Source organism: Myxocyprinus asiaticus, chromosome 35, assembly GCF_019703515.2.
Source record: "Myxocyprinus asiaticus isolate MX2 ecotype Aquarium Trade chromosome 35, UBuf_Myxa_2, whole genome shotgun sequence".
NCBI classification, from domain to species: domain Eukaryota; kingdom Metazoa; phylum Chordata; class Actinopteri; order Cypriniformes; family Catostomidae; genus Myxocyprinus; species Myxocyprinus asiaticus.
In genome coordinates this window covers 35,470,343-35,497,151 of record NC_059378.1, presented here as the reverse complement: position 1 = coordinate 35,497,151, position 26,809 = coordinate 35,470,343, and the positions used below count along the sequence as shown (strand labels likewise).

General features: G+C 39.1%; 1 protein-coding gene across 1 annotated transcript in view; it reads left to right on the top strand.

Annotated features, from left to right (window-relative positions):
- Positions 1-26,809, top strand: part of LOC127426405 (protein bassoon-like) — a 126,975-nt gene that overhangs the window by 76,429 nt on the left and 23,737 nt on the right. Inside the window, exons 3-4 of the mRNA XM_051673187.1 lie at positions 13,583-13,783; positions 14,624-20,896. Coding sequence (XP_051529147.1) covers positions 13,583-13,783; positions 14,624-20,896 — 6,474 coding nt within the window. The remainder of the gene's footprint in view (positions 1-13,582; positions 13,784-14,623; positions 20,897-26,809) is intronic.

Here is a 26,809-nt window from a genome sequence, read left to right as displayed (position 1 = left end):
TGTTAATATTTGTCTTATATTGTTAATACATGCAAGGTAGTGAGTCATAATACTTTCCTAACATGTTCCATTACAGAAATCAATATGCAGTCAATTTAAAACAATCACACTGTGTAACTTGTTTCATAAGAATAATCCATGTGATCTATTCAAATGAACCAACCTTATTGTATAAATTACTTACATTGAAAACAAAAATTCTTAAAAAAAATATCTGTATTTTTGGCCTGATGATTTAAAGCATTAATTCAGTGTGATTGATTATATAAAAAATGAACATGTTAAAAAATAATTAACCCAATCAATCATGCCAGCGGACTGCGAAAAGAAATATTCCTACCATCAAAGCAATCCAAGCTTGAAATAAAACCTTCATGAGTCCCAGTCAGCAGGGGGCAGTAAGTTTAAATCCAGCTGGACAGACCACACTCACTGAGCAATAGAAAACACAAAGTGAGGAAACTTTCTGCATTCAAACACAAATACACAGAGTGCAACTCTGAATGCAGGAGTCTTGAGATGTGTTTTCCTAAGGTGGTTTTCACACTGGGCACGTTTAATGCAGTCTGAATCCGAACACGATTGATTCCAGCGCCTTGCGGAGTGTTGGTCTGGTTTCAGACTCGCATATGATTCTGATGAACCCTGGTGCTTTTCCATCATCAACTTGTGTCATCACAAACTTGCACATGATGGAAAACATGACACAGGTCTCTATATTTGTGTGTTTTTTTTATTAATTTTGTGTCATGATGCGCACTAGAGTGAACAACACTTGCGCTTCTGTGCGTTGCATGCCATAATTCAGCAGTTGTACATATCCAGGAGAAGGTGACTATATCTGATACTCAAAAACTCTTTTCTGAGGACACAGCTGAATGCACACTCACTCACGCACATACATAAAAGGCACCTCAACTTTTTCGGCAAAACGCTTGCGCAAGTCATTTTACTTCTTGAACAAACGTGGACCTGAATACAGGTTGCTTTCTCACTCACACGAACCGCGCCACAGTTCCATTGCAACCGAGCTCAGACCACCTCCTACAGGTAATCTCTGGTACGGTACCGTGGTCCGCAAAACAGATTTCACATTACCAACTTTTCTTGTGAACTGTGCTATGTTTCGGACTAAACTGCCAGTGTGAAAGTCCCCTTAGTTTCTAAATGACCTTAGTTCAGTCAGGAAACTCTACAGGGCGCGAGCTGATAGGTTCCCACAGCATAATCTCTCCAGCCAACCAAAGCATAGGCTCTATCCCGTGAAACATTTAAATGCAGTCATACCTCATCAGTGGCAGCAAGCTTGTCTCTTTGCAGCACGCAATGAGAATCCTAATTGCTTCCCACCTCCTCCCCAGCTCCACATGTCTAGATCTGTTTGGGGGGGATTCCATGTTTTCCTTGGAGTAGCAAGAGCAGCAGCATGGTTGCGTACTCGGTCTTATATCTGTGCATGTCTTGCAGTAGCGAGTCTCATACTTGCTTAGCAGCATCAGCAGCGTAGTCCATCAAGACCAAATACATTTACTTGTCATAACCATCAATAAACATTTATTAAATAATTCCGAGAGTTGTCCTGACTGAATGTTTAACTTGACACAGCGTCCAAAAAACGCTGTTAATGACGCTACACAACCAAAGTGAAATTCTCCAAAAGCGTGTACATAGAAGCGTCCTTAGAAAAGCCCTTATAATAAGTCTACATCAGAAGAATTAACTAATTCAAATTAAAAATGGATTTTCTATGAACTGTAGGCCAATGATTGTCTTATGTTCAATTATATAGAAATAAACCTATATTCTAAAGCCACTATGTATTTTCTAATCAATGCTTCAAGGTGGTTTTACATGGTAAGTGGTAACCGTGGTTCCCCTATGAATTTTTTATAAGAATGAGGTGGCACGCAACAGAATGGAGGTGGTACTAAAAACTGTGCTGCTTTCCAAACATGTTCACAAGAGCACGACTGCTTGCGGCACACACCACATAAGATACAAATAGTTTACCTGTCTGTGGCTGCCGCATGTCATCAACCAACCGGAGGTGATTTTAAAACGTAATTTAGCTTTATGTAGTCAAAAACAACATGGATAAGAATATTCTCACTGTTGTTACATTTTCTGAGCTATATAATATTTCTTTGAATGTTTATAGGGACATAAATAGGAAAACAGCCTAATGGGAAGTGGACAAGTCGGTGTACCAGGTGAAAATAGACTACAGAAACATGTATAGCTTATGTGGTAGATAGATGACACAATGTCATCTATCTACCATTGAGGCAAGGCAAGTTTATTTATATAGCACCTTTCATACACAATGGCAATTCAAAGTGCTTTGCATAAAAATGATAAAGAAAATACAAGATACATAATTGTTTTAAACAAATTAAGAACATGAAATAAGATCAAAAAAATAATACAAATAAAAGTAATAATGTGCCACATCAATCATGCACCTGTCCAGGTGCCGAAGGCTGGATGACTGTCGCACAGGGCTTGCCAACCCATGTTGGATGCATCTGTCGTGACAACTTTGCATCTGGTCACTTGACTAAGCTCAACCCCCTTCTGATAAAACACAGGTGTTTTCCAAATTGCTAGCGTGGCTTACAAAATGCAAGTGACTATATCGCCATGAATAGCGAGGTACTCTCGAGTTGACCTAACACTGGAGAGGCCTCATGTGTAATAAGCACAGAGGGGTAAAGGCCGTGGGGGCGGCCGTCAGCCCCAAGGCTCGTTGAAATTTTTTTCAACAGAAAAGCTCTCGCTAGCTTGAAATTCATCAAGCACTGGAGGATAGACTGAGTGTGATCATTAGCCTACGTGGTTGCCGAGTCAAGTTCCATTCCTAAGATGGAAATCTGATGACTAGGCTCCAACATTCTTTGCCCATTTGACTCCGAGGCCCAAGCGCTGTAAATGTGCAAGATGTAGATCACTGTATTCACAAGCCTGTTCCTCTTACTGCTCTAAAAGCAACAAGTCATGGAGGCAGTTCAAGACGCGACTGCAGCTCAGCGTCAGCGAAGCGAGGGACACATCGACACATTTTGTGAACGTGCGAAGAGCCAGGGTCAAGCCGAAGGGTAGGACTTTGAACTGGTAGGCAGTCCCCTCAAAGGTGATTCTCAAGAAGGGCCTGGGGCGAGGGGCTGTGTGAACATAAAAGTATTCGTCTTTCAGGTCGATTGACACAAACCAGTCCAGAGGACTCACATGAGACAAAATCTGTCTCTTAGTGACCATCTTAATCAGAGACTTCACGAGTGTCTGGTTCAAGCACCTCAAGTCCAGTATAGGATGCAGCCCGCCATCCTTTTTGGTGACTTTGCACTGCAAAAAATAATTTTTGTCATCTTTTCCTGTAAAATTATCTAAACTTTCGTAAAATGTGATTTATTTACTTGTCAAGCAAAATGAGATAAGATATTAATTATTATTTTAAGATAAATCTGACAAAATTTAGTGAACTTTAGACTTGAAAAAGAAATCTGCCAATGGGGTAAGCAAAATAAACTTGTTTATTCCTTTTGAATTAAGTTTATTTTTCTTACCCATTGGCAAACAGTTTTTTCTTGTTTTAAGCATAAATGTCACTAAATTTGATTAGATTTCTCTCAAAACAAGATTAAAATCTTATGCCAGTTTTCTTGTCAAGAAAATAAATCATGTTTTAAGAATGATTCGATATGTTTACTGGAAAACATGACAAAAATACTTCTCTTGAAAACAAAATTTTCAGTGTGGCGAGGAGACTTAGTACCTTTTGAGCGTAAGACCGGCGCATCCCACATCAGCACGATGGAGGATATAACCTCATTGAGACGAGGTGGCCAATCGCAAATCGTAGCATGTAGCCATGTTCGATTTTGCTCAGTACCCAATCGGGGAAAACAAAAGGGTTAATAGGCAACATGTAGATGCCTTAAATCACAGTGTTTTGACATGGCAGTCTTCTGGCATGGCATCAACAACAGTAAAACAGGCATCGAAACGACCTGTGTCATGCCACAAACTGATTTCCAGCCTTCAACAGCGGGGAAAGTGATTTATTACATTTTCAACTTCTTTTAACCTGACACAGCATCCTAAAAACTCGCCGTTTAAGATGCCGAAAACCAGTGAGACACTTCAAATGCGTTCATCTGACGCATATGACACATAATTTGACAATTCACAGTTGGAATGAAAGAATACGTCCTGTGAAAACAGGACAGATTGACCAACATAATTGAAAAATGGATTGCTGTGGACTGTAAGCTTATGTTGAATGACACTGGAATAAAACCAAAAATATTTTGACTTCTAAAGCCAATAAAGCTTTTTGTATTGTCTATCAATGCTTTTCTCTTCTGCCACTGGAATACAATATACAGTATTTCAATCTGAACATCTGAACATTATATTTATAATTGTTTCACTATTATGTATTATTTATATTTAAGCATCCTTAAAACAAGATAAATGTCCTTCAGAAGCAAAATTGTGTATGAGAATATATATTTTCTTAAACCTATAGTTTTCTCTCTTTTCTCTCCCTCACTAAATTGTGTGAGATTTATGCTTGAAACAAATGCCAAAAAATAAAAAAAATAAAAAGGAAATTGAGTTAAAAAAACAAACTTACTCTCTCTCTATCTCTCTCTCTCTCTCTGTCCCCTCACTCTAATTCGGAGTGATTGATCATGTGGTCTATGTGTTTTTTTCCCTTTGGACTTTGAGCTGTGGAATTTTATGTAAACTGCTGCAAAGGCCAGTTCCACACACCCTCACTCTCTTAAAGTGAATCATTTAATATTTGATCACCTCTCTGCCATACACAGCTGGGTTTAAATGACTATAAACTAATGTGGTAACACTCTGACATCTCTCCTTTTCATTCTCTCCCTCTCTTTCTTTATTTGCCATGCTGAGCTGCGTGAAATGGTTTGTGGATAGGGACCAGGGGTCGGATTCACAAAACTGAACCCTTTTTGAAGATTCTTAATGTGATGACCAATCTTGCTAGTCAATTCAAACCGATGCGCTGCCTTAGAGTCCAGAGAAACAAAATAATTATATCATTAGAAAGCTGATACTGTCTTCCGCCACCCTTTCCCATGCCCACCTCCTAATTTCCGACGTGATATAATTATCAAGCTTCCAAAGGAGAAATTTTTCCATGCTGTAATTTCCTCAACAATATCCTCCAGCCCTTGTCTACTTAAGATTTTGTTTCTTTTCTTTGCCTCCATGTCAAATTAGTCTAATAAGTTGGTGGTTACCAGCAAGTAAATACTTCTATAGTCATGTCGTTAAACTAACCATCTCACGCACTTCACAGTTTAAAAAAAAAAAATTATTGCTAGGTTCTTGCTACTTAAAAAAAAATGTCACATATACCAAGTGCGTAGATTTGGTTTGAAAGTTGGTAGGGAGAATATATTTAAAATGTTGATATTAAGAAAATGCGAAACAGTCAGTCTGGTAATATAGGCAAAATAACATTATTTACTCATATAACAAGTATAATTTCCTGTTTTTCTGCCATACCACATTAAATATTAGCCTATTTTTTTATTATTTCTGAAGAATAAGCAGGTTTAGAACTGACCACTAGGGCTGCATGATATGAAGGAAAAAATGCATTATGCGATAAACTTGATGGATTATGCAACAGTAGTATGCGATGTCATAAACCTCAGATTAATGTGTCAAATATACATTACATCCATATTGATATACATCGAGAAAACAATGATATCCAAGGGACAAGATGTGGGGAGAATGGAGCATTGACAACACTTTACATTTTTTTGCTGTCCAACTCCCCTCACTCCTACATAATCTTTTATCCTGAATCTTATATGTAGTTATATTTTAACTGGAAAAGTAGGCATTCTGAACAAAGTTGGCTTTAGGTTTACAACTAATTACTATTTCGATCACGAAGGCCTGATTTTATTGTATATTTTATATACAAAACATGCTTCTCATATCTACCTTTAAGTTCTTCTTCAATGTGCAAAATAAAACATGTATTGGCTAAATGTACGCTATACATTGTGTGTAGAAAATATAAAAAAGTTAAAAATGTAAACTTTCTTGCGCTGACCTAGACCGACTGATTTTGATGAGCTGCTTGCATGATACTTTCACATGCATCTAAAGGGGCAGTCACACTAGGCTTTTGAGACAATGCAAAGGACCATGATATGATGTCACGCAGGAGAGCTACTGGTGTTAGTAAATAACACTTCACAAATAATGAAAAATGTTATAATAAAATGTTAATATATACTCTCTACTCACTTTCCAGCAGCAATAAAAACACATAGCTTTAAAATATTTATGCATTGAATTGAGCCAAGAGTTCAGCATGTGACATTTCGTTCTTCTATTGGTAACGCATCCTCTTGATGTATGAATTCACGGTTCAGAGTTCACCAAGCTTGAACTTTGGTACACAGCGTAGTACGAAATTTCTTCGCATGAGCTTGCATTTCCAGTCTGCTGCATTCGGATGCATTTGAATGGGAGTGAATGGAGCGAGAGTGCGACTGCACTTGTTTGAATTCCTATAACTTTCACTACAGCCAATGATGTCGCTGGACATCGTTTCCATCTAATACACGACAATTACTTCCTTCTGTCATACACAACTGCTTCCTATCATGTTTTCACACTCTACTGATTGATTAAGTTTAGATAAAGTGTTTAGGTAAGGGCATAATATTAATAAGTATGTCCTTAACGCCTCGTGCGCAGAACTCACGCTTCCACATTAGACATCCGGGAATTTGCATGTGATGAAGTCGTACGAGTTTATGCGAACAATATCGTGCAAGACCATATGAAACAGCCAACTTGTAAATTATGTACGAATTTTCATGAGACCGGGTTGGACCACCATTAATATTCTTAATTTGGAATAGAAATCAGTTCTCTGCACAGTTACTGTATACTAGTATCTAAAAATCTTGCACCTCCAATCCATCCCCTATCTGGCACAGTCATTCAAATTTAAAGGTGTCTTCCTCAAGAGGGAGCATACCAGCCGCAAAAGCAGAAACCTCCAATAATTGGGCTGCATGCAAAACTTAGGAAGCTTTTTTGACTTGCACAGGAAAGATTTGTATGCAAAAAGTGTTTAAATCTATTAATTTCAAGGACTGTACCTAAGATACGTATGGAAATCAGCCCGTGTTATCTCCAGAAAATTATTTTTAAAAAAATATCTATGCAGTAATCACACATGACTGATTGGTGCCTCCTGAACAGCACTGAGAAAAGTTATAGGTGCCACTTGACAAGCAACCTCATGAGCAGGCTAATATGATCAGACAATAGGTGTTTTCGACTTTATGCAGCGATGCGACCGATCGGCACCGGACTTGAAGCAGTGCATGTCGGTTAGAAATTTTGTCAGACTTGAGATGGCACCACTGCTGCATCACCTGCATTTGCTGTATGCCATCAAAATACTGCAAGAGCGACTGCCACTGTAGTCTATCCATAGCAGCTGCTCGAGCTCTGAATGACGACACAGCTTATACGCGACTGGCCAAACTCACAACGTGACAAAGGTGATGGGTTTTTCACGGGCTGCAATGGCATACTTCACAGACTACTCATACTACTTCTGCTATGTCAGTCTATGGCAGAAATAAGAGTAGTATGGTAGTATGCCATTACCAAGGTGTTTATTCTGACACCTCCAGTTCGGTGAAAACTCTCACAAATCTGTGTTTTTATAACAGTACATCATGTTTATATCATGTTATTATGTTTGTCATGATAATATCATTTATATTCAGAAAACATTTGAAATTATTAAAAATATTGGCTCCTTTATTGGTATGAAAATAATATAGGCTTTTATTGGACTTACAGCAGGCACTGTATTAAGCAGCCCATAACTTTTTCAAATGAATAATGTTTAGGTTTATTATATGTACAATTCAAACCTCTTTCTATCTGAATTCCACTTCATGTGCAATAAAGAAAACAAACATTGTGTGATCTTCTGTGACTGGTGTAGGTTCAGCACATGACGGAAAGGGCAAAGTTTGACGGCTCTCTGTTCAGCTCCCCCGACTGCAACCGACAAATCTTGGCGATCGGTAAATCGAGATGAAGTCGAACACGCACCTAATTTCAAAGTCTGTCATTTTATTCTTCAGAAAATATTTGAGAATTTCTTAAGCATTTTTAAAGAATTGCACTTGGAAACATTCTAACGAACTTCTTATCATTTGTCTTAAGAACATTTTGAATGTTTTTTATTGGGCTGGATTTACGAAACGTTCTTCTCAACCACAATTATCTTCTTAATTTCTAATTTAAGAAAAAATGTAAGAATATTTTGTATTCCTGAAAAAAAATTAATCTTAAGAAAGTTCTTTTCTTTTTTCTTAAGACAAACGTTGTTTTGAAGCTTCTTATTGTGGTGACCAATCATGCTAGTCAATTCAAACAGATGCACTGCAAAGTGCTCTCTCTCCCCTCGATCTTTAGACTCCACAGAAACATAATAATTATATCATTAGAAAGCTGAGGGTGTCCTCCTCCACCCTCTCCCACCCACTCATGAGCAGGCTAGTATAATCAGACAATGTCAAAGTAGGCCACAATGTCTTTCATTTTATTCCTAAGGAAAAAAAAGATTGTGTATTATTATGTTTTTAAGAAAATATTTGAGAACTTGCCCTGTGATGGACTAGCCACCTGTCCAGGGTGTTTCCCTGCCTTCGGTCCGAGACAGCTGGGATAGGCTTCAGCACTACCCGCGACCCTACATAGGACAAGCGGCTTCAGAAGATGGATGGATGGATGGATTTGAGAACTTAAGACTTTTTTATGAATTGCACTTCTTACTAACTTAAATTATAATATATCCTAAGAACTTTATTTATTTTTTTCTTAAGAACATTTTTGTGAATCTGGCCCCAGGACTTGGCAGTGTAACTAATATTGGCAGCAGGACTGTAGAAGTAATTCTGGGCCCCTGGACTATATATTGTCCTGGGCCCCTTACCTATTAAAATAATACAGTTTTGAATTTGTCATGAGCCCCGCTGGACTTTTGGGCCCCCTAGAATCGTTACCAACTTTCACCCCACTAGCTACAGCCTTGATTGGCAGTGTAATTAATATTATTAAATCTATTGCTGTGACTTGCAGTGCACTCTGTCCAGCAGGTGAATTGCAATAGTTTGTGAAAGTTTCTCAAATGTTTTCTTCCTCGTTGAGCAGATCAAAAACACTCGTTATTGCTGCTCCTGCTTGTAGGGAGGTGCATTTAATTTTTTCGATCAGCTTGCTAGAGAACTTGCTTGCTTGTCTTTCGTATTGTGATTCCATGGTAGTTCTCATCCATGATGGGTGAAGGGCAGACAAGCTGAAACGTGCTTTGTTCCACCTACCGTACCGGGGTAAAATTGCTTGTCGATTAGTAATTGCGTGACTGTGCTAACGGCGATCAATCGCTATGCTTTTAATGTCAAAGGGCCATTCATTGTTGATTCGTTTAACATTAGCACGTCCCTGGTGTGCAAAGGCCTTAACCTTTAATTTAGCCACACTTTCTGAGGCATGCAGTGATTATTAGCATCAAATGTGTGTGGGGAAAAATAGTCCTATGATGTCATTAGCTTATTTGCCATCTATTGAGTGCAAAGTTTATACCATAAAGCAAACCAGTCACCAGTCATGTTTGATACCAATTAAAGACACAGAAAACTGTGGTGCGAAAATCACAGATGCAAAGACAGTGACACAGGTATGCAATTAGAAAATTCAGGTCCTGTGGATTAACAACATAAAGTGAGCAAACATTTATTGTTGCTCACAGCGGTGTAGTTTGCTAGCTGTCTTGAATATTTTATTATCATACAAATCAACTGTCATGGGCTTAGACCCCATAAATCTCATTTCCTATGAAAGATACATGTACAGGTGCATCTCAATAAATTAGAATGTCGTGGAAAAGTTCATTTATTTCAGTAATTCAACTCAAATTGTGAAACTCGTGTATTAAATAAATTCAATGCACACAGACTGAAGTAGTTTAAGTCTTTGGTTCTTTTAATTGTGATGATTTTGGCTCACATTTAACAAAAACCCACCAATTCACTATCTCAAAAAATTAGAATATGGTGACATGCCAATCAGCTAATCAACTCAAAACACCTGCAAAGGTTTCCTGAGCCTTCAAAATGGTCTCTCAGTTTGGTTCACTAGGCTACACAATCATGGGGAAGACTGCTGATCTGACAGTTGTCCAGAAGACAATCATTGACACCCTTCACAAGGAGGGTAAGCCACAAACATTCATTGCCAAAGAAGCTGGCTGTTCACAGAGTGCTGTATCCAAGCATGTTAACAGAAAGTTGAGTGGAAGGAAAAAGTGTGGAAGAAAAAGATGCACAACCAACCGAGAGAACCGCAGCCTTATGAGGATTGTCAAGCAAAATCGATTCAAGAATTTGGGTGAACTTCACAAGGAATGGACTGAGGCTGGGGTCAAGGCATCAAGAGCCACCACACACAGACATGTCAAGGAATTTGGCTACAGTTGTCGTATTCCTCTTGTTAAGCCACTCCTGAACCACAGACAATGTCAGAGGCGTCTTACCTGGGCTAAGGAGAAGAAGAACTGGACTGTTGCCCAGTGGTCCAAAGTCCTCTTTCAGATGAGAGCAAGTTTTGTATTTCATTTGGAAACCAAGGTCCTAGATTCTGGAGGAAGGGTGGAGAAGCTCATAGCCCAAGTTGCTTGAAGTCCAGTGTTAAGTTTCCACAGTCTGTGATGATTTGGGGTGCAATGTCATCTGCTGGTGTTGGTCCATTGTGTTTTTTGAAAACCAAAGTCACTGCACCCATTTACCAAGAAATTTTGGAGCACTTCATGCTTCCTTCTGCTGACCAGCTTTTTAAAGATGCTGATTTCATTTTCCAGCAGGATTTGGCACCTGCCCACACTGCCAAAAGCACCAAAAGTTGGTTAAATGACCATGGTGTTGGTGTGCTTGACTGGCCAGCAAACTCACCAGACCTGAACCCCATAGAGAATCTACGGGGTATTGTCAAGAGGAAAATGAGAAACAAGAGACCAAAAAATGCAGATGAGCTGAAGGCCACTGTCAAAGAAACCTGGGCTTCCATACCACCTCAGCAGTACCACAAACTGATCACCTCCATGCCATGCCGAATTGAGGCAGTAATTAAAGCAAAAGGAGCCCCTACCAAGTATTGAGTACATATACAGTAAATGAACATACTTTCCAGAAGGCCAACAATTCACTAAAAATGTTTTTTTTATTGGTCTTATGATGTATTCTAATTTTTTGAGATAGTGAATTGGTGGGTTTTTGTTAAATGTGAGCCAAAATCATCACAATTAAAAGAACCAAAGACTTAAACTACTTCAGTCTGTGTGCACTGAATTTATTTAATACACGAGTTTCACAATTTGAGTTGAATTACTGAAATAAATGAACTTTTCCACGACATTCTAATTTATTGAGATGCACCTGTATATTATACTGGTGTGCTATATATTTGAATTACTCTGTTCTAGGGATGTACCGATATATACATTTGATACAGCTGACTTAAAATCAAAAAGAAAAGGCATCTGTCTCACATGGCAAAACCTTCCCTTCCTCAGCCTCTCCACAGAATCCATCCTGAACCGCTCCGGCAGCCAAGCAAAACCATCACGTACATTTAGCCTGAATTTTGTTAAAAACAGAGCTCTTGGTTATTCACCACAAAAAGCTTCCTTTTCTATCCAGCAGTTCAGTTCAATTCATATTTTTTTAATACTTTTTATGACATTACCTTATTATGTTATATTTACTTCCTTTAGCACAACTGGCAGAGCGTGACAAAGGTCATGGGTTCGATCCCCAGAGAACACACCAAATGATAAAATGCAGACCTTGAATGAACTGTAAATTGCTTTGGATAAATGTAAGAAAAAAATGAATAGTTGGAATTGCTAAGGCAAGCTTCACTATTATTGCTTATATTTATGGTGTGGCTGACCAAAGTATCATAGAGAAGGAACCACCAACTGTACAACACTCTTGCAACCACCTAGAACACCCTAGAAACTGCATAACAATGTGCCAACAACCACTCAAAACATCTTAAACAAATGTATAGCAATGCCCCGGCAACAACACCATAGTATCACTGGCAAGTTTTTGCACCTGAAACACCACTCACATTTCCCTCAAAAATGTTAAAATCTAGTACATCATGTTTTAAAGAAAATAAGTGTTTCTCCATGCATTCCTTTTTTTTACCACATTTGCATCACTGAGGAATATCTGATACTGATCTGCAAGTTGTGATTGTGTATGCTTGTGTGTGCCAGAGATGTATAAACCGTTGCATCAGTGTATTAGTCTCTCAGAGTTGGACATAACAGAATAGAAAACTATGGGGTATAATGCTTGTTTATCAGCCTGAGTCAACCTCTGCCAGTTTGAAGAAAATAAAAACTTGTAAAGCAAACAATTCAACACTACCATGTCTGCAGCCCTCCGTCACGTATAATGTGGGAGTATGTAAGGCACGTTTATAGTCTGACAAAGAAAATTTGAGAGGAGGCAGAGGGACACAACACATTGGAAATGTGCTGTTTTATATTTAAAGCTTGAAGAACTATTGTTGTTTAATTACAGTACTCAAGGGACTCAACTAAACTACATGCAGACTTAATCTTCTATCTATATCTCCATTGTTTTGGCATTCGTTAAGAGTGTAGACATAAAGAAGCATTTTGAAACATTTTCCTTAGTTACTATATATAATATACAGTATACTGTATATATACTATAGTGCATATACTATACATACAATTGGGTTTAATTGTTTTATGATATCTTATTATCTCTGCCTATAATTATCTTCTGTATTTTGCATATTGCTCTCAGAGTTTATGTAGTCAAATGTCTTTAGACTTCAATTTATATAATTTATATATATTATATATTATCTAGTGTCTGTACCTTTGTATAAGAATTTTTGAGTCCATATGGATAACTATTTTAGGTTATGTTGTCTACTTTACAGTCAGATAGTTCATACAACTGTTGTATTTTTTGGAGCTCTTTATCCAAACTCTAAAACCAAATGCTTTTTTAATGATCATATTTAATTACATTATTACTGTCCTAAATTGGCCAAATTCAATGATTTACAGTTTTGAATGCAGAGAAGACTCCTGCTCTGGGCTGAGTCATTTTCAAGCTTGCATTTCTTACAGGACTACATAATTGTCTATGTTAAACACAATGGCTTTGAAGAGAGGCAGCGAGGCCTTTGAGAAATGGTCTTGGCCAAAACCCAATTATGCTTGCTTGCTCGGCTTGACCAAATCCCTTTTGAATTTCAATCGTAGTGTGACAAAGGCAGAGAGAGAGAGAGAGAGCATGCCAATGAGGGCACACGATGGGATAAATCACATGTAATCTGACTATTGACTTTTTCACCTTGTGTCAAATTTATCACTTTATACTGTATGACTGATCTCAATTCATCATTTCATGATACATATTACATGTTTGCTTTTCATTTTCAGAAGAAAGAATGGCTGTGTTTGACATGCCAGACTCAGAGAGCGGTGTCAGGGAGCTTAGGGGATATTCCTCCTTCTGTGCCACCATCCGTTGGATCTCCGCGACTACCATGCCCAGCCAATCAACTGCAGCAGAGAGGACCCAGTCAGCAAGCTACGCTGAGACCTACCGGTCCTCAGCAGCAAAAGCCACCTGGTGCCCAAGTAAGTAGTCCTTTCTCTCTGGTAAAACAAGGGGCACCACAGTCCAAGGGCCCCTCACAACAGTTTCCTGGAACTAAGGCTGAGACGCAAAAACAAAGCATTAACAAGAAACAAGCTATGTCCAAAACAGAAAAAGAGGGGGACGTCAAAGCATCGACTAAAAAAGGAACACCGGATAAAAAAGATGAGAAGAAAAGTAGTGGCATGCAGAAATCTAAACAAGATGATGTGAGTGACCCTCTGTGTCCTCATCACCACTGTCTTTGTCTTTCATAACAAATCATGTTAACATTCTATGATGGGAATGTTATATTTCAAATAATTTAGCCAATGTTATCTGTACTTAAAGCCAGTTTAAATTTAACAATCTCAGTTGCTAACATACTGTAATCACTATTTCCAGTGTTTGATGTTTACAAGTGCACAGTGATGAATCAACTTCATTTATAAAGTACATTACCCATTACAAAGAACTGATGTCACCAAACAGTCCGTTGTAACTATTTAATGTAACAAAAAATTTGAACAAAATAAGCATTTCCAACATCATCATTGTTAATAGGTGCATGCCTTTTTATTTACTACATTGACCCGTATTAATAATAACAACATATCTATTAATCAAAAATGTCATCAGGATTTATATTCACTTTTGGCCTCATCATCTCTAAGTTTTGCATGCTTGTCTTAAGTACTGTGCTATTTGTACATTTTGTAAATGGTGCTTTATAACTTTTTAATGAGTTGTTCTTTTTTTTATTTATTTTTTTACATCTGTTAGTGTAATTAAAATGTTTGTTGATCATATGAGACATGACGTAATACAATCTCTTTTTACAGGATTCCAACAAGTCGAGCACGCAGAGCCTGAGTGATACAGGCTACTCCTCAGATGGGATATCCAGCTCCCAGAGCGAGATTACTGGATTGATCCAAGAGGACTCTGTGAAGCTAAATGAGAGGGGAATCTCAGACCAACGCAGCCCTCCAAGTCCATCTGAGCTAACAAAATTAGAAAGCTCAATGCGACCTTTGTTGGAGTCACATACAGGAACTGACCAGCATCGTGATGGAAAGGACACTGCAGAACAGAAGAGACCTCGATCTCTCACTATATCAAATGATCAGGAATTTGAGTCCGATGAGGAAGCATCAGATGATCTCAGCTGTAAATTAAGACATGACTATGTGGAAGACAGCAGTGAAAGTGGCCTTTCTCCATTACCAACCAGACAGAAAAAATCACAGAAAGACTTAACAGATGAAGAGTTCATGAGGAGACAGATTCTGGAGATGAGTGCAGATGAGGAAGATATGGCAGAGGTTGAGGGCCACTTAAAGACAAAAAAGAGCCATAAACACAGTGGAGATCTTGGAAAAGAGAGACGTCACCTCACACAGCAATCTAGCAGTTTTGAGGAAGACGCTAAAAGCACTGATAGCTCATACAAGACAGGTGAAGCAGATGACATGATGGCCTCACAAGGTGGTCTGAGACGATTTAAAACTATAGAGCTGAATAATACAAATAGCTACAATCGTGACATGGAACTCAGCACAGATCATGACCTCAGGGAGCCTGAGCTTGAGATGGAAAGCCTCACTGGGTCACCAGAAGAAAGATCAAGGGGGGAATACTCTTCAACCCTCCCAGCAACCACACCGAGTTATAATTCTGGCACCTCTCCAACCTCTGTGTCATCAATGGAAGATGACAGTGATAGCAGTCCTAGCAGAAGACAAAGGCTTGAGGAGGCAAAGCAGCAAAGGAAAGCAAGGCATCGATCGCATGGCCCACTATTGCCCACCATTGAGGACTCCTCAGAGGAAGATGAATTGCGAGAAGAGGAAGAACTTCTGCGAGAGCAAGAAAAAATGAGAGACCTGGAGCAGCAAAGGATTCGCAGCACAGCCAGAAAAACTAAAAGGGACAAAGAGGAACTGAGGGCCCAGAGACGCAGAGAGAGGTCAAAGACGCCTCCAAGTAACCTCTCACCAATTGAAGATGCATCCCCAACAGAGGAGCTTAGACAAGCGGCTGAAATGGAAGAGCTTCATAGATCGTCCTGCTCAGAATACTCTCCCTCCATGGATTCAGAGGCAGAAGGTTTTGAAATGGGTTCAAAGCTTTACAAGTCTGGCAGTGAATATAATCTACCTACATTTATGTCTTTGTACTCACCAACAGAGAAAACCTCTGCTGTCTCACCCTCTGCAGCAGATAAATCATTAAAAAGTGCTGAAGAGGTTTATGAGGAAATGATGCGGAAAGCAGAGTTGATGCAAAAGCAGCAGCAACAGACACAAGGAAGACAAGGACAACAGGAAAAAGTCCTTAAGTCAGACAGTAAACAACATTTAGATTCTGGAACAACTTCTTTGAGTCCAGGTACAAGTCCTACCCAGATCTCAGCTCCGGTCACATTCTCTGGAAATGACCCTGCAGGACGAGGGACACAAAGGGTGCATGGGAGTCATTCACAACAAAGTCAAGTTAGAATGAGCACCCAAACCTCTAAAGTAGGCCACAGTACTGGTACCCCACAGTCTCAGATTAGGCAGCCTGCTCCTACACAGTCTCAAGGAAGACCTGGTGTTCAGGGTACAGCACAGGGTCAAGTGCCTGATCCTGGGGCATCCTCTTTAACATCAAAAATGTTCTCATATTTCAAAGGCTCAAGTCCTTCCACATCCCCTTCTACTTCCCCCACACAAAGTCCCACTCATTCCCCTGTACCTACTTCCACGGTGGCACCCACTCCAACCTCTCAGATACCTCATAGAGCTGGAGCACCACGGCTTGCAAGACAGCAGTCCTCCCAAGATTCCCCTGTTATGGTGATTACATTAGAATCAGGAACCAGCAGTCAACCCACCAAACCAGTGACTGTGAATTCCTCCACCTCACCTTTATCCTCACCAACAAAAGACAGCCAACAGACAATTTATCATACTACAACAAAGTCGCCCAGATATCCACAGAAATATCCAGCCCACCCATCACCTCAACATAGGGCACAGATATCAGAGCGAGTTAGTGTGGCTGTAAGCACTGCCACCTCTTCTGGTTCCAAAAGCAGTGGATTTCTTCCTGTGGGAAACATATCCTTGTGTAGAATCTCCACAGTCCCCGGTACCTCAAGAGTTGTGGAGCAAAGCACAATTGTCCCTGGTAGTAATATAGTTGATCTTAGAGCACCAGTGAAGCCTGCCCCAATCATCATGACAGACCAGGGTATGGATTTAACATCTCTGGCTTCTGATACACGAAGGTACTCCCTTGATGGAGAAACACCCCAAGGTTGTCATACTGCTGTACAACCCCTTATCATGAACCTAAATGCACAGGCACAACCTCAGGTGACAACAACTACACCAACAACAGTTAGTGTGACTGTGGCAGCATCAATGTTCATATCACAGCCAAAGCAACCAGTCATTTATGGAGATCCATTGCAAAATAGAGTTGACTTTGGTCAAGGAGTTGGATCTGCAATATGTCTTACCCAGACCAGACCACTGATCGCAGATCCATCCATTCCAAAAATTGATGCATGTCTGGAAAATCTAGGCATCCAACAGCAGCAACTTCAGAAGCAGCAACAGAAGCTTCAGCATCAACAAGAGCTCCTTGAGCAACAGCTCCAGCAGCACCAGCAAAATGCTTCTTTTGCTAGGTTCAACTTGGCTAATCAAGTCCAACCAATATTGCTGAAAAAGGACTTGGTGGTAAGCCAGAGCACAGGTGGAGGTACACAAACAGTAGTCAGTTCCATTCCTAAGATTTCTCCGCTACCTCCACCACAGTCATCATGCTCTGCATCTTCCACCCCTACACTTGGTCATGACATATATGGCGGGGTAGCTTTGGAACTAAAGAATAAACCTGCTGTAATGAATCTCTCCACAGGGAAGCCCCAAGTAATGATGGTGCAGTTGGATGAGAATAATGCTCAAGGAGGAACAGTGACTCAGGTTGTTAAAAGAGAGGAGCCTCCCCCACCAGTAGAGGTCCTAGATCTTACAGGACAGATTAAACAAGAGAATCAGTTAGCTTGTTGTGATGTTGTATATAAGTTGCCATTTGCTGGTAGTTGTACAGGTCCTTTTGCTCAGAGAAGTAAGACAACACCCTCAGAGGCTCATTTATCTGCAGAGCCATCTCAAGCTCCTGGGCAGCAAAGCCAACCTGGAACAAATGGCTACCAAACAGAAAATATACAAGGGGCAGCAGTTGAGCGCAAAGCTTTTACCTTGCCTCCTCCAGGACGACTTCCACCATCAATGTCAGACAACAATCTAGCGTGTTCAGGTCTCCAATATTACCAGAGGAATGATGCTGGGGACCTAGCAGTGGATTTAAGCACTATGAAGCAAGCCTATGAAGCAGGATATTTGGGAATGGGCACCCAGTATGGATCTTATACAGATCTACGACATCAAGGAGGTGATTCAGCTCCGCCATTACCTTTGCGAAGATATGGTTCGATGTCCAATATCAATGCAGAGTATGGTTATCCTTCTCGTGACCTTGGTGGTTTTCAAGAATCCAACCTTGCACAGTACAGTGCCACTACAGCCAGAGAGATTAGCAGAATGTGTGCTGCTCTTAACTCCATGGAGCAGTTTGGTAGTCGTTACACCAGTAATCCTGACCTTCTGCAGTACAGCGTTGAGAGAGGAGGCCCTGCAGCTAGACTTAACCTTCAACAAGGCCTAGCATCTATTAGAGCCAACCTAATGTATGGTCCCGATGGCAGACCCACAGTACACAGTCAAACACTAACAAATCTAATCAATGCTAGACAAGCTAGCCTAAGATCTTTATATCCCTCTGCTGTAAGGACAGCTGATGGCATGATATACTCTACTATTAACACCCCAATAGCCTCCACCCTGCCAATCACCACCCAGCCTGCCCCTGTCCTTAATCCCATGTTAAGAGGAGTATATGGACCTTACCCTTCAAGCAGCGTAACTGCTGTACCTCTGGCTAGCCTCACCAGGTTGCCTCAAGTCACCCCAAGAATGCCTCTTACTGCCCAAGGACCTTACAGATATCCTCCTCCAAATCGTTTTTCAACAACAGTTCCAGACACTTCCTTGGGAGGTGTGCCACCAACTAGTACCTCCCTGGATGCTCCAGTTTACCTGGGGAAGCCTGCAACACCTACCAGTTTGTCAACAAATGCATCAACAAAAACTGGTCAACCTGTTTCAAATTTAGGTATGCAAAGTGTACAGCCAACTCAGACTAGTGCAGTGCCAGTCCAATCAGTTGTAAATGAACAGGCTCCCTTGGCTCATATTTCAGCAGAAGGTACTACAGCACAACTCCAAATGCAAACACAGTCCCAACCTCAACCACAGTCATTAGTCAGAGGTCAGGAACAATCTCAAGCTCAATGCCAGCCTCAGACACAACCCCAAATAGTAAAAGTGCCACAAAAACAGGCCCAGGCAATTACCAGAGTCTTTCCAGATATGGGTGCTAGTACAACTATTACCACATCTGCTAATATTGAGAAGGAAAAAGAGGAGGAACGATTGCACTTACAACAGGAGCAACTCTTGCAGCTAGAGCGAGAACGTGTTGAGTTGGAGAAACTGCGTCAGTTGCGTCTACACGAGGAGTTGGAAAGGGACCGCTTAGAGCTCCAGAGGCACAGAGAGAAAGAACATTTGCTTATGCAGCAGGAGATTCAAGAATTACAGAACATCAAACAGCAAGTTATTCATCAGCAGCAGGCTGAAAGAGAAACCCAGTTGGTGATGCAAAGAGAGCAGCTTGCACAGCAGAGGATGCAGCTGGACCAAATTCAGTCCCTTCAACAACAGCTCCAGCAGCAGCTTGAAGAACAGAAGAGGCAGAAAACAGCAGCCATTGAAGCAGCAGCGGTGGCAGCAGCAGCAGAGGCGGCGGCTGCTTCAGCAGCTGCTGCAGCAGCAGCTACAACAGCTCAAGGTGCCATTCAAGGTGTGAAGGCTGGTGGAGCTACACCTCAAACGATCTCAATTATCTGTGATCAGAGTGGTAGAATTATTCCACAAGAGGGCCAGAGTGTGCAGATCTTGCCTTGTGCTGATGGGCAGGTGGTCCAGGCAGTGGTGTCCACAAGGCCTTTGCCCAGCTCTGCCTCAGAGATGTCCCTCAAGAATAATGAAGATAATGGAGATGGCCGGATTATGAAGAAACAAAACTCTATGCCCCGTTTGAAAAATGGGTCGGAGGATGAGTCAGTCAAGAGAATTGCAGATTGCAGTGTCCAAACTGATGATGAAGATATAGAGGACAAACTCATGTCTCGTCGCCGTAGAACTAGACGTATAGCTGACTGCAGCGTTCAGACAGATGAAGAGGACCAGGGTGAGTGGGACAGTCAACCAATACGCCGCAGACGGTCAAGATACACCAAACACTCTGAATCTAGTGCAGAGAATAAGAATGATGCATCCAAAGTATCTAGCATTGCCATTCAGACCACCAATGACTCCTCATGTCAAACTGAGTCAGACCAGTTGGGCAGAATATCTCCAGCCATACACATCACCATGGCTGAAACATCAAAGGTTGAACTACTTCACTACATATCTGCTCCAGAAAGAACCCACAAGGGAGAGAGTTTGGCCTGTCAAACTGATCCAGAGGCACAATCCCAAGGAGTGGTTGTTCCTCAGCTGAGTGTTCCCACTACTGTCAGCCCCTATTCCACTAGTTTACAATTAGTTGGTGCCACTTCAACAAAGTTTGAAAGAAGAAAGCCAGACCCATTAGATATTGGATACCAACAGCAATCTAAGCAACAGAGTGAATCTCCATCCCGTCAGCCACCCAAATCTCCACAAGTGCTGTACTCTCCAGTGTCTCCATTGTCCCCCTATCGTATGTTGGAGACTACCTTTGCCTCCAGTGAGAAACTTAACAAGGCACATGTAACTCCCCAACAAAAAGCCTTCTCTGCAGAGTCACCGCAGAGACATCAGACTATTCCAAGGCCCATAAAGAGTGTTCAGCGGTCCATGTCAGACCCTAAACCTCTCAGCCCAACATCAGAGGACCCAGCCAAGACCAAATTCTCCCTATACCAAAACCAAGCCAGCCTAGGAAGCCAGGTATGGAACTGTTTAATTGTTTCTTTAAAAACAAAAAGTGTTTACAATAGATATTCTTGTTCACACACAATGCATTTAGAGGGTCGTATTAGACTTTATTAGTACTGGTGAAACAAAATGTTAAAATATGTTAAATAAGTACAACACAACCAAACCTACAGTATATCCTAACCTCCACTTTACATGCTAGAAATCTTTTTTTTTTTTTTTTAAACATGGCATTAGTATAATTTTTTAATGAGATAGTTCACCCAAAAATGAAAATTCTGTCATCCTTTACTCACCCTCAAGTTTTTCCAAGCCTGTATGGTAAGGAAGTATATTAATGACAAATGTTTTTGAAACAAAAAAGCACACTGAATTGCACTACTTGAAAAATAAAAGCATTAACAGTGCTTGCATTTTTGGGGATACAGTTTCATATGGTTGTATATTCAAGCTGTGAATATTTTAATTTAAAACATTTTTCACAAAATGTAATCATGAAAAATTCAATAATAAATATTGACCTTCCAATGTTCAGTTCCAAAATATTTTTTTAAATGTCATCTTTTTTTTTATTTTTTATTATTCAACATAATATTTGAACTATCATATTTTACTTTGCAAATTCGTCTCTAAAATTTCAGTGGTTAAACTCTTCAACTCCAAAAAGGGGTGCTATATCGTGAAAAAAGTTTACGCTTAAAATGTTCAAGTCTCCGAATACATAAGTCAGGCATACTTTGTGGTATCGTTTCAAAGCTTAGAATCTAAACTTTTCATAGATAACCATCACTTCTGAATTTATGTTACATAAAATAATAAAATAAGGCCTGAAAACATTTGTGTCACAAATCAGCGCCACCTAGAGGTCATATGGTACAAATATTCATATGAATATAAAAGTCTTTCAAATAGCACTTTAATAGGCAAATCATATATCAAATGAAAGCTCTCATTCTCAAACACAGGAATGATTTCTGTAAGACATCAAAAACAAATGTCTCTTTTATGCATTTATCACTGCTGCTGTAAGCCCCAAATAGCTAAAAATGTTTTATCTGCTTTTACCTTAGGAAGTTTTCTAAACAATTAGCCATTTTTTACTTGTCTGTGAAGCTGCTTGTGTGAATAATCCAATGTTATACCTTAGATGTCGAGAACAAAATATGCGGCCCAGCAGGAAAAGCATGCTAAACAAATCATCAGAAACATACAGTATGTTATTGACTATGGATGATAAAATGTTATACATTATCTCAGCTTTCTAATGACTTGCTTTTCAGATTTAACTTCTAGTCCTCTCAGAAGCTGAGATAATTGATGAAACAATGGGGGTGGTGCATGAACTGAAAATTAAACTGAATGTCTATGGACAAGCACATCTGTGAGGGCTAAAATACATTAGAGCGCCACCTACATTTCAGATCGGCATTTTGTGATGGAAGGTGATAGAGGAAAAATAATTGTTTTCTTGTACTTGCTGCCATCTAGCAGAATAAAATAAGACTTTTTGGTGGGAGATGGGGAACTGATGGGTCAGAAGCAGAATTACTTGCTTACAAATTTAGGACAACAACAAAATATATATATAAAAATTATATTCATCATAAGTTTGTGAACATACAATATTAGTTATGAATAATTGGAGTCTTTTTTTTATTTTATTTGGGGGGTTTATGAAAAATGGGACCAATGTTTGGCAATTAGTCCACAGTATGTGTAAATGGTGAGCTTTTAAATTTGAGTGTGAAAATGTGCAGGTGGCAGCCCAAAAATGGCCCAGAGTTGTCATAAAAGGTAACATAATTTAGATGAAATAGTTACAAATACGTATAAAATGACCAATCAGCACTGTACCGGACTTGTGACCATTTGCAGACCCCCAATAAACAAACACAACAGCCAATGGACTGATAGATCACTATCAGCACCCTCTGTATGCCTTGGAATGTAAAAGGTCTCTTTTCCTAAGGAAATGGAGGTTGTAACATAGAAATGTATTTCTTTTGTTAATTTTTAACCCTACAAAACTAACTTAGTTGAACTTGACAATAAAGTAATTTTAAACTGTTTATTCAGTGTGTAGAAGCATCAGAATATAACCAAATTTGCTTCTACATGTGGGGGCTAGTTCCAAACAACAGTTCTGAGAAAGAGGAGTAAAGCAGATGTGTAAATTAATTCAATTTTACTCTGCTTTATCTTTATTACTGCTTTAAAGCAGTTTCTTGCTGTATCGAGAGATTAAAACAACAGTTTCTTGCTTAATTGATTAAAGCAATATTTCCAGAGTTTAATTACTCAAAAATACCCGGTTTAATTATCTAAAAAGCAGAGTTATATCCTCTCAGGTTGAGTGCAATGATTGGGGGACCATTCACTGGTGACCAAATGTATATAACAAGATAAATGGCAGTCTGAGTTTGAATTTGTTGGTCCTCATCTGATTTAAATGCAATATAAATAAATAAATATGTTAAAAAAATAAATAAAAAAGAAAAAGATGAAAAAGTCATGGTGTCTACAAGTGCATTCTGCTTAATATGCAGAAGGAAGAAAAATGTAAAATGCTAAAACAATGAAAAAAAAAACAAAAAACAATCTCTTCAGACTTTAGTTGTGTACATTAACCATTAGCCTGAATAGCTTGCAGCTCCTCATTTTTCCTTATAAACCAGGAACATTTTGCCCTGACAATTGCCTTACTCAGATACTGTTGTACATTAAAACGTAAGATGTCAAACTTAAGAAAATTACTCCATTGTTTATTGTCAAGTTAGTTTAATTTACTTATCAAAACTGGCAATTGTACAGGTCCTCTCGCTGAATTTTAACCACTGAATTTTAAGAGGCAAATTTGCAATGGGAAATATAAATATAAAATAAATATAAAACCTGTTGAATAATAAAGATGAAATAAATAAATACATATTTTGAACTGAACTTTGGATGTTGAATACATCAGCATCTTTGTGTGAAATGTTTTCATTTCAAATATTCACAGCTTAAATATACAACCATATGAAATTGCATCCACAAAAAAAGAAGAAAAAAAAAAGTGTTTATTTTTCAATAAGCGCAATTAGCATGCTTTTTTATTTCAAAGACATTTGTCATTCAAATATTTTCATATGTATGACTTTATTCTGTAGAAAACAACAGGAGATTTTTGGCAGCATGTTAGTCACAGTCACCATTCACTTTCCTTGCATCTTTTTTTTTTTTTCAAACCTTACAATGAAGGTGAATGGTGACTGAGGCTCATTCTGCTTATCATCTCCTTTTATTGTTCCAAAGCCATATGGGCTTAAAACAAAATTAGAGTGGGTACATGATGAAAATAATTTACTTACTCTTTAACGTATGTTTTCCTTGACCATTGTGTCCTTCGCTCTCTTTATCTCGTACAAACACACACACACACACTCTCACACACACACACACACAGAAAAACTGCTATATCTGGAAACACACACACAGAAAAACTGCTATATCTGGAAAGTCTTTTGCTAGAGAGTGGCACAAAGTGTAGGCATACTGGGTCAGCCCACTGTCTTCCGGCTTGTCAGCAGCTGCTCAGAGAAGTCTGAGTCTTTCATTCTCAGTGTGATTCCTGTCTAAGGAATGATCAGGCTTGTCGAACACCTTTCAAAAGCATTCAGAGACATGCATACTAAAAGGAAGCTATTTTGTATTACTTTGTTACTTTGTGTTTTCAACTGAATTTCCTCATGGATTCTCCATAACTTCACAATAGGTATGCAGAAGTCCTGTTTCTTAATCAAATAGTTTCTGTATATTTCATGTAATCTATTAAAACAAATAAATTGTGTAATAACTAATTCTATTTTAGCACTAAAATATTTAGGTACAGTACAGCAAATCTTTACAGTTAAATATTTGTTAGGCATGTATAATGCTACTTAGCAAACTAACCCCAAATTTCTTTTCATTTACAGTCATTTTCCCTCTTTTTGGATATAGCTTTATTGATTCTGAAATTATTTTTACAGTAGTCATTTACTGTACAGAGGGGGGCATATGTTTATAATTGTTAAACTGAAATAACTGTGTTTAAGTGTAATGTTATGCAATGTAATGTATTAATAGTCTTCTAAACCTGAAGGGATAGTGCACCCAAAAATGAAAATGATGTTATCATTTACTCACCCTCATGTTGTTCTAAACCCTTTCTTCTGTGGAACACAAAATGAGATGTTAGGCAGAATGTTAGCCTCAATCTCTATTCACTTTCATTGCATCTTTCTTCTACAATAATAGTGAATGGTGACGGAGGCTGTGAGTTCCTAGCATTCTTCCTAACATTTTGTGTTTCACGGAAGAAAGAAAATCACAAGGGTTTGAAACAACATGAGGGTGAGTAAATGATAACAGAATTATCATTTTGGGTTGAACAAACCCTTTAATGCCATGGTATTTATCAGGTGGCAGCCCATGAACCATCATTTTGTGGCCCGTGTGATGTTGTCATCAGATAAAAATATTAAGCTAAATGTACATGAATTTTGAGGTTTCCATTTTCTTGAGCATTTACGGCTATTCTCAGTATTGCTGAATAACTGTTTTGTTATAGAAGCAAAGAAATTGCAAAGGGATGTAAAGAATGAAGACATGAATATAAATCTGTTTATAGGGTAATTTGTTACTTGAGTGCTGCGTCAGTCTTCGCATGTGTTGGTAGAAGCAGTTTTTGTGCGCTCAAACGTATATTCTGAGTCTCTTTTACACACCCTCTTGTTACTGCCACAGCATGAGTCAACTATTGTCGGGTGATAAAGCCGTTTGAAAAGCTCAATGGAGATACAGTATATGCCTGTCACGAACAGTAATAACAGTTAAAAAAAAAGTGTGTAAATGAGTGTTTGTGTGTTTATACTAGGTAGCCTGTGTGTCATAATTATCTTTAACAGTGAAAACAGCACTGATCATATCTGTTTTATTTGGCAGTAAATGTTCTAGTTTGGGGCATTTTGCTCGAGTGGATCTTTGAACAAAAAAACAAACAAACAAAAAAATAATAAAGCTAATCAATTAAAATAGCATGTTTAGCATACTTGCCTCATTAAAATAAAAAGTAAATACAATATTTTTAAATTAAATAAATAAAAAAATAAAAAACAATTGTGGCCCTCGAGATTAAAAGGATCCTGCTGTGCCTCCCCCCCCCCCCCCTTTCAAACTTGAGTACCCCTGCTTCAGTGCATTGTATGTCCCATTTCTCTAAGGGTACATTTACACGACAGCGATGTACTAAAAACGGAAAAGATTTTCCTTTGCGTTTTTGAAAAGTTTTGCGTACAGACGACAATGTCACTTTGTAAAGAATCACCACGCACCTGCGCACATATGCATTCTTCCACAGAGCGGTGAATACAAACAATGAAGATGGCGAAAGCGTCGAGCAATTTTGTCTGGACGGACGATGAGGTTGCTTTATTACTACAATTACTTTGCTGGAGAAGTGTCAATAAACTCAAAATCTTGAGCAGCACAAACACAGTCCTGTAGTCCGCCATTGTAGTTTTGAATGTCTCGCGCGTTGTTTTGAAGTACTCGTGTGCAGTGAATTTGCGAAAACGATGACGTCATGTGCATGCGTATTACGTGTTCAGTCTATAGGCATTATAGACTGAACACGTAATACGCATGCGCATGACGTCATCGTTTTCACAAATTCGCGTTGTTGTATGTTTACACGGAGATGATAACGGCATTGTTTTCAAAAACGGGCACTTTGAAACCCGTTTTCAAAAGTTTGCATTTTCAGGCCCCAAAATGCCGTTGTCATGTAAACGAACAGCCAAAACGCATAAAAAGTTTTTAGTTGAAAACGTTGTCGTGTAAACGGCCCCTAAGGGATAAATTAAAAAAATGAAAAGATAAATACTGTAATCTTGTTTTAAATCT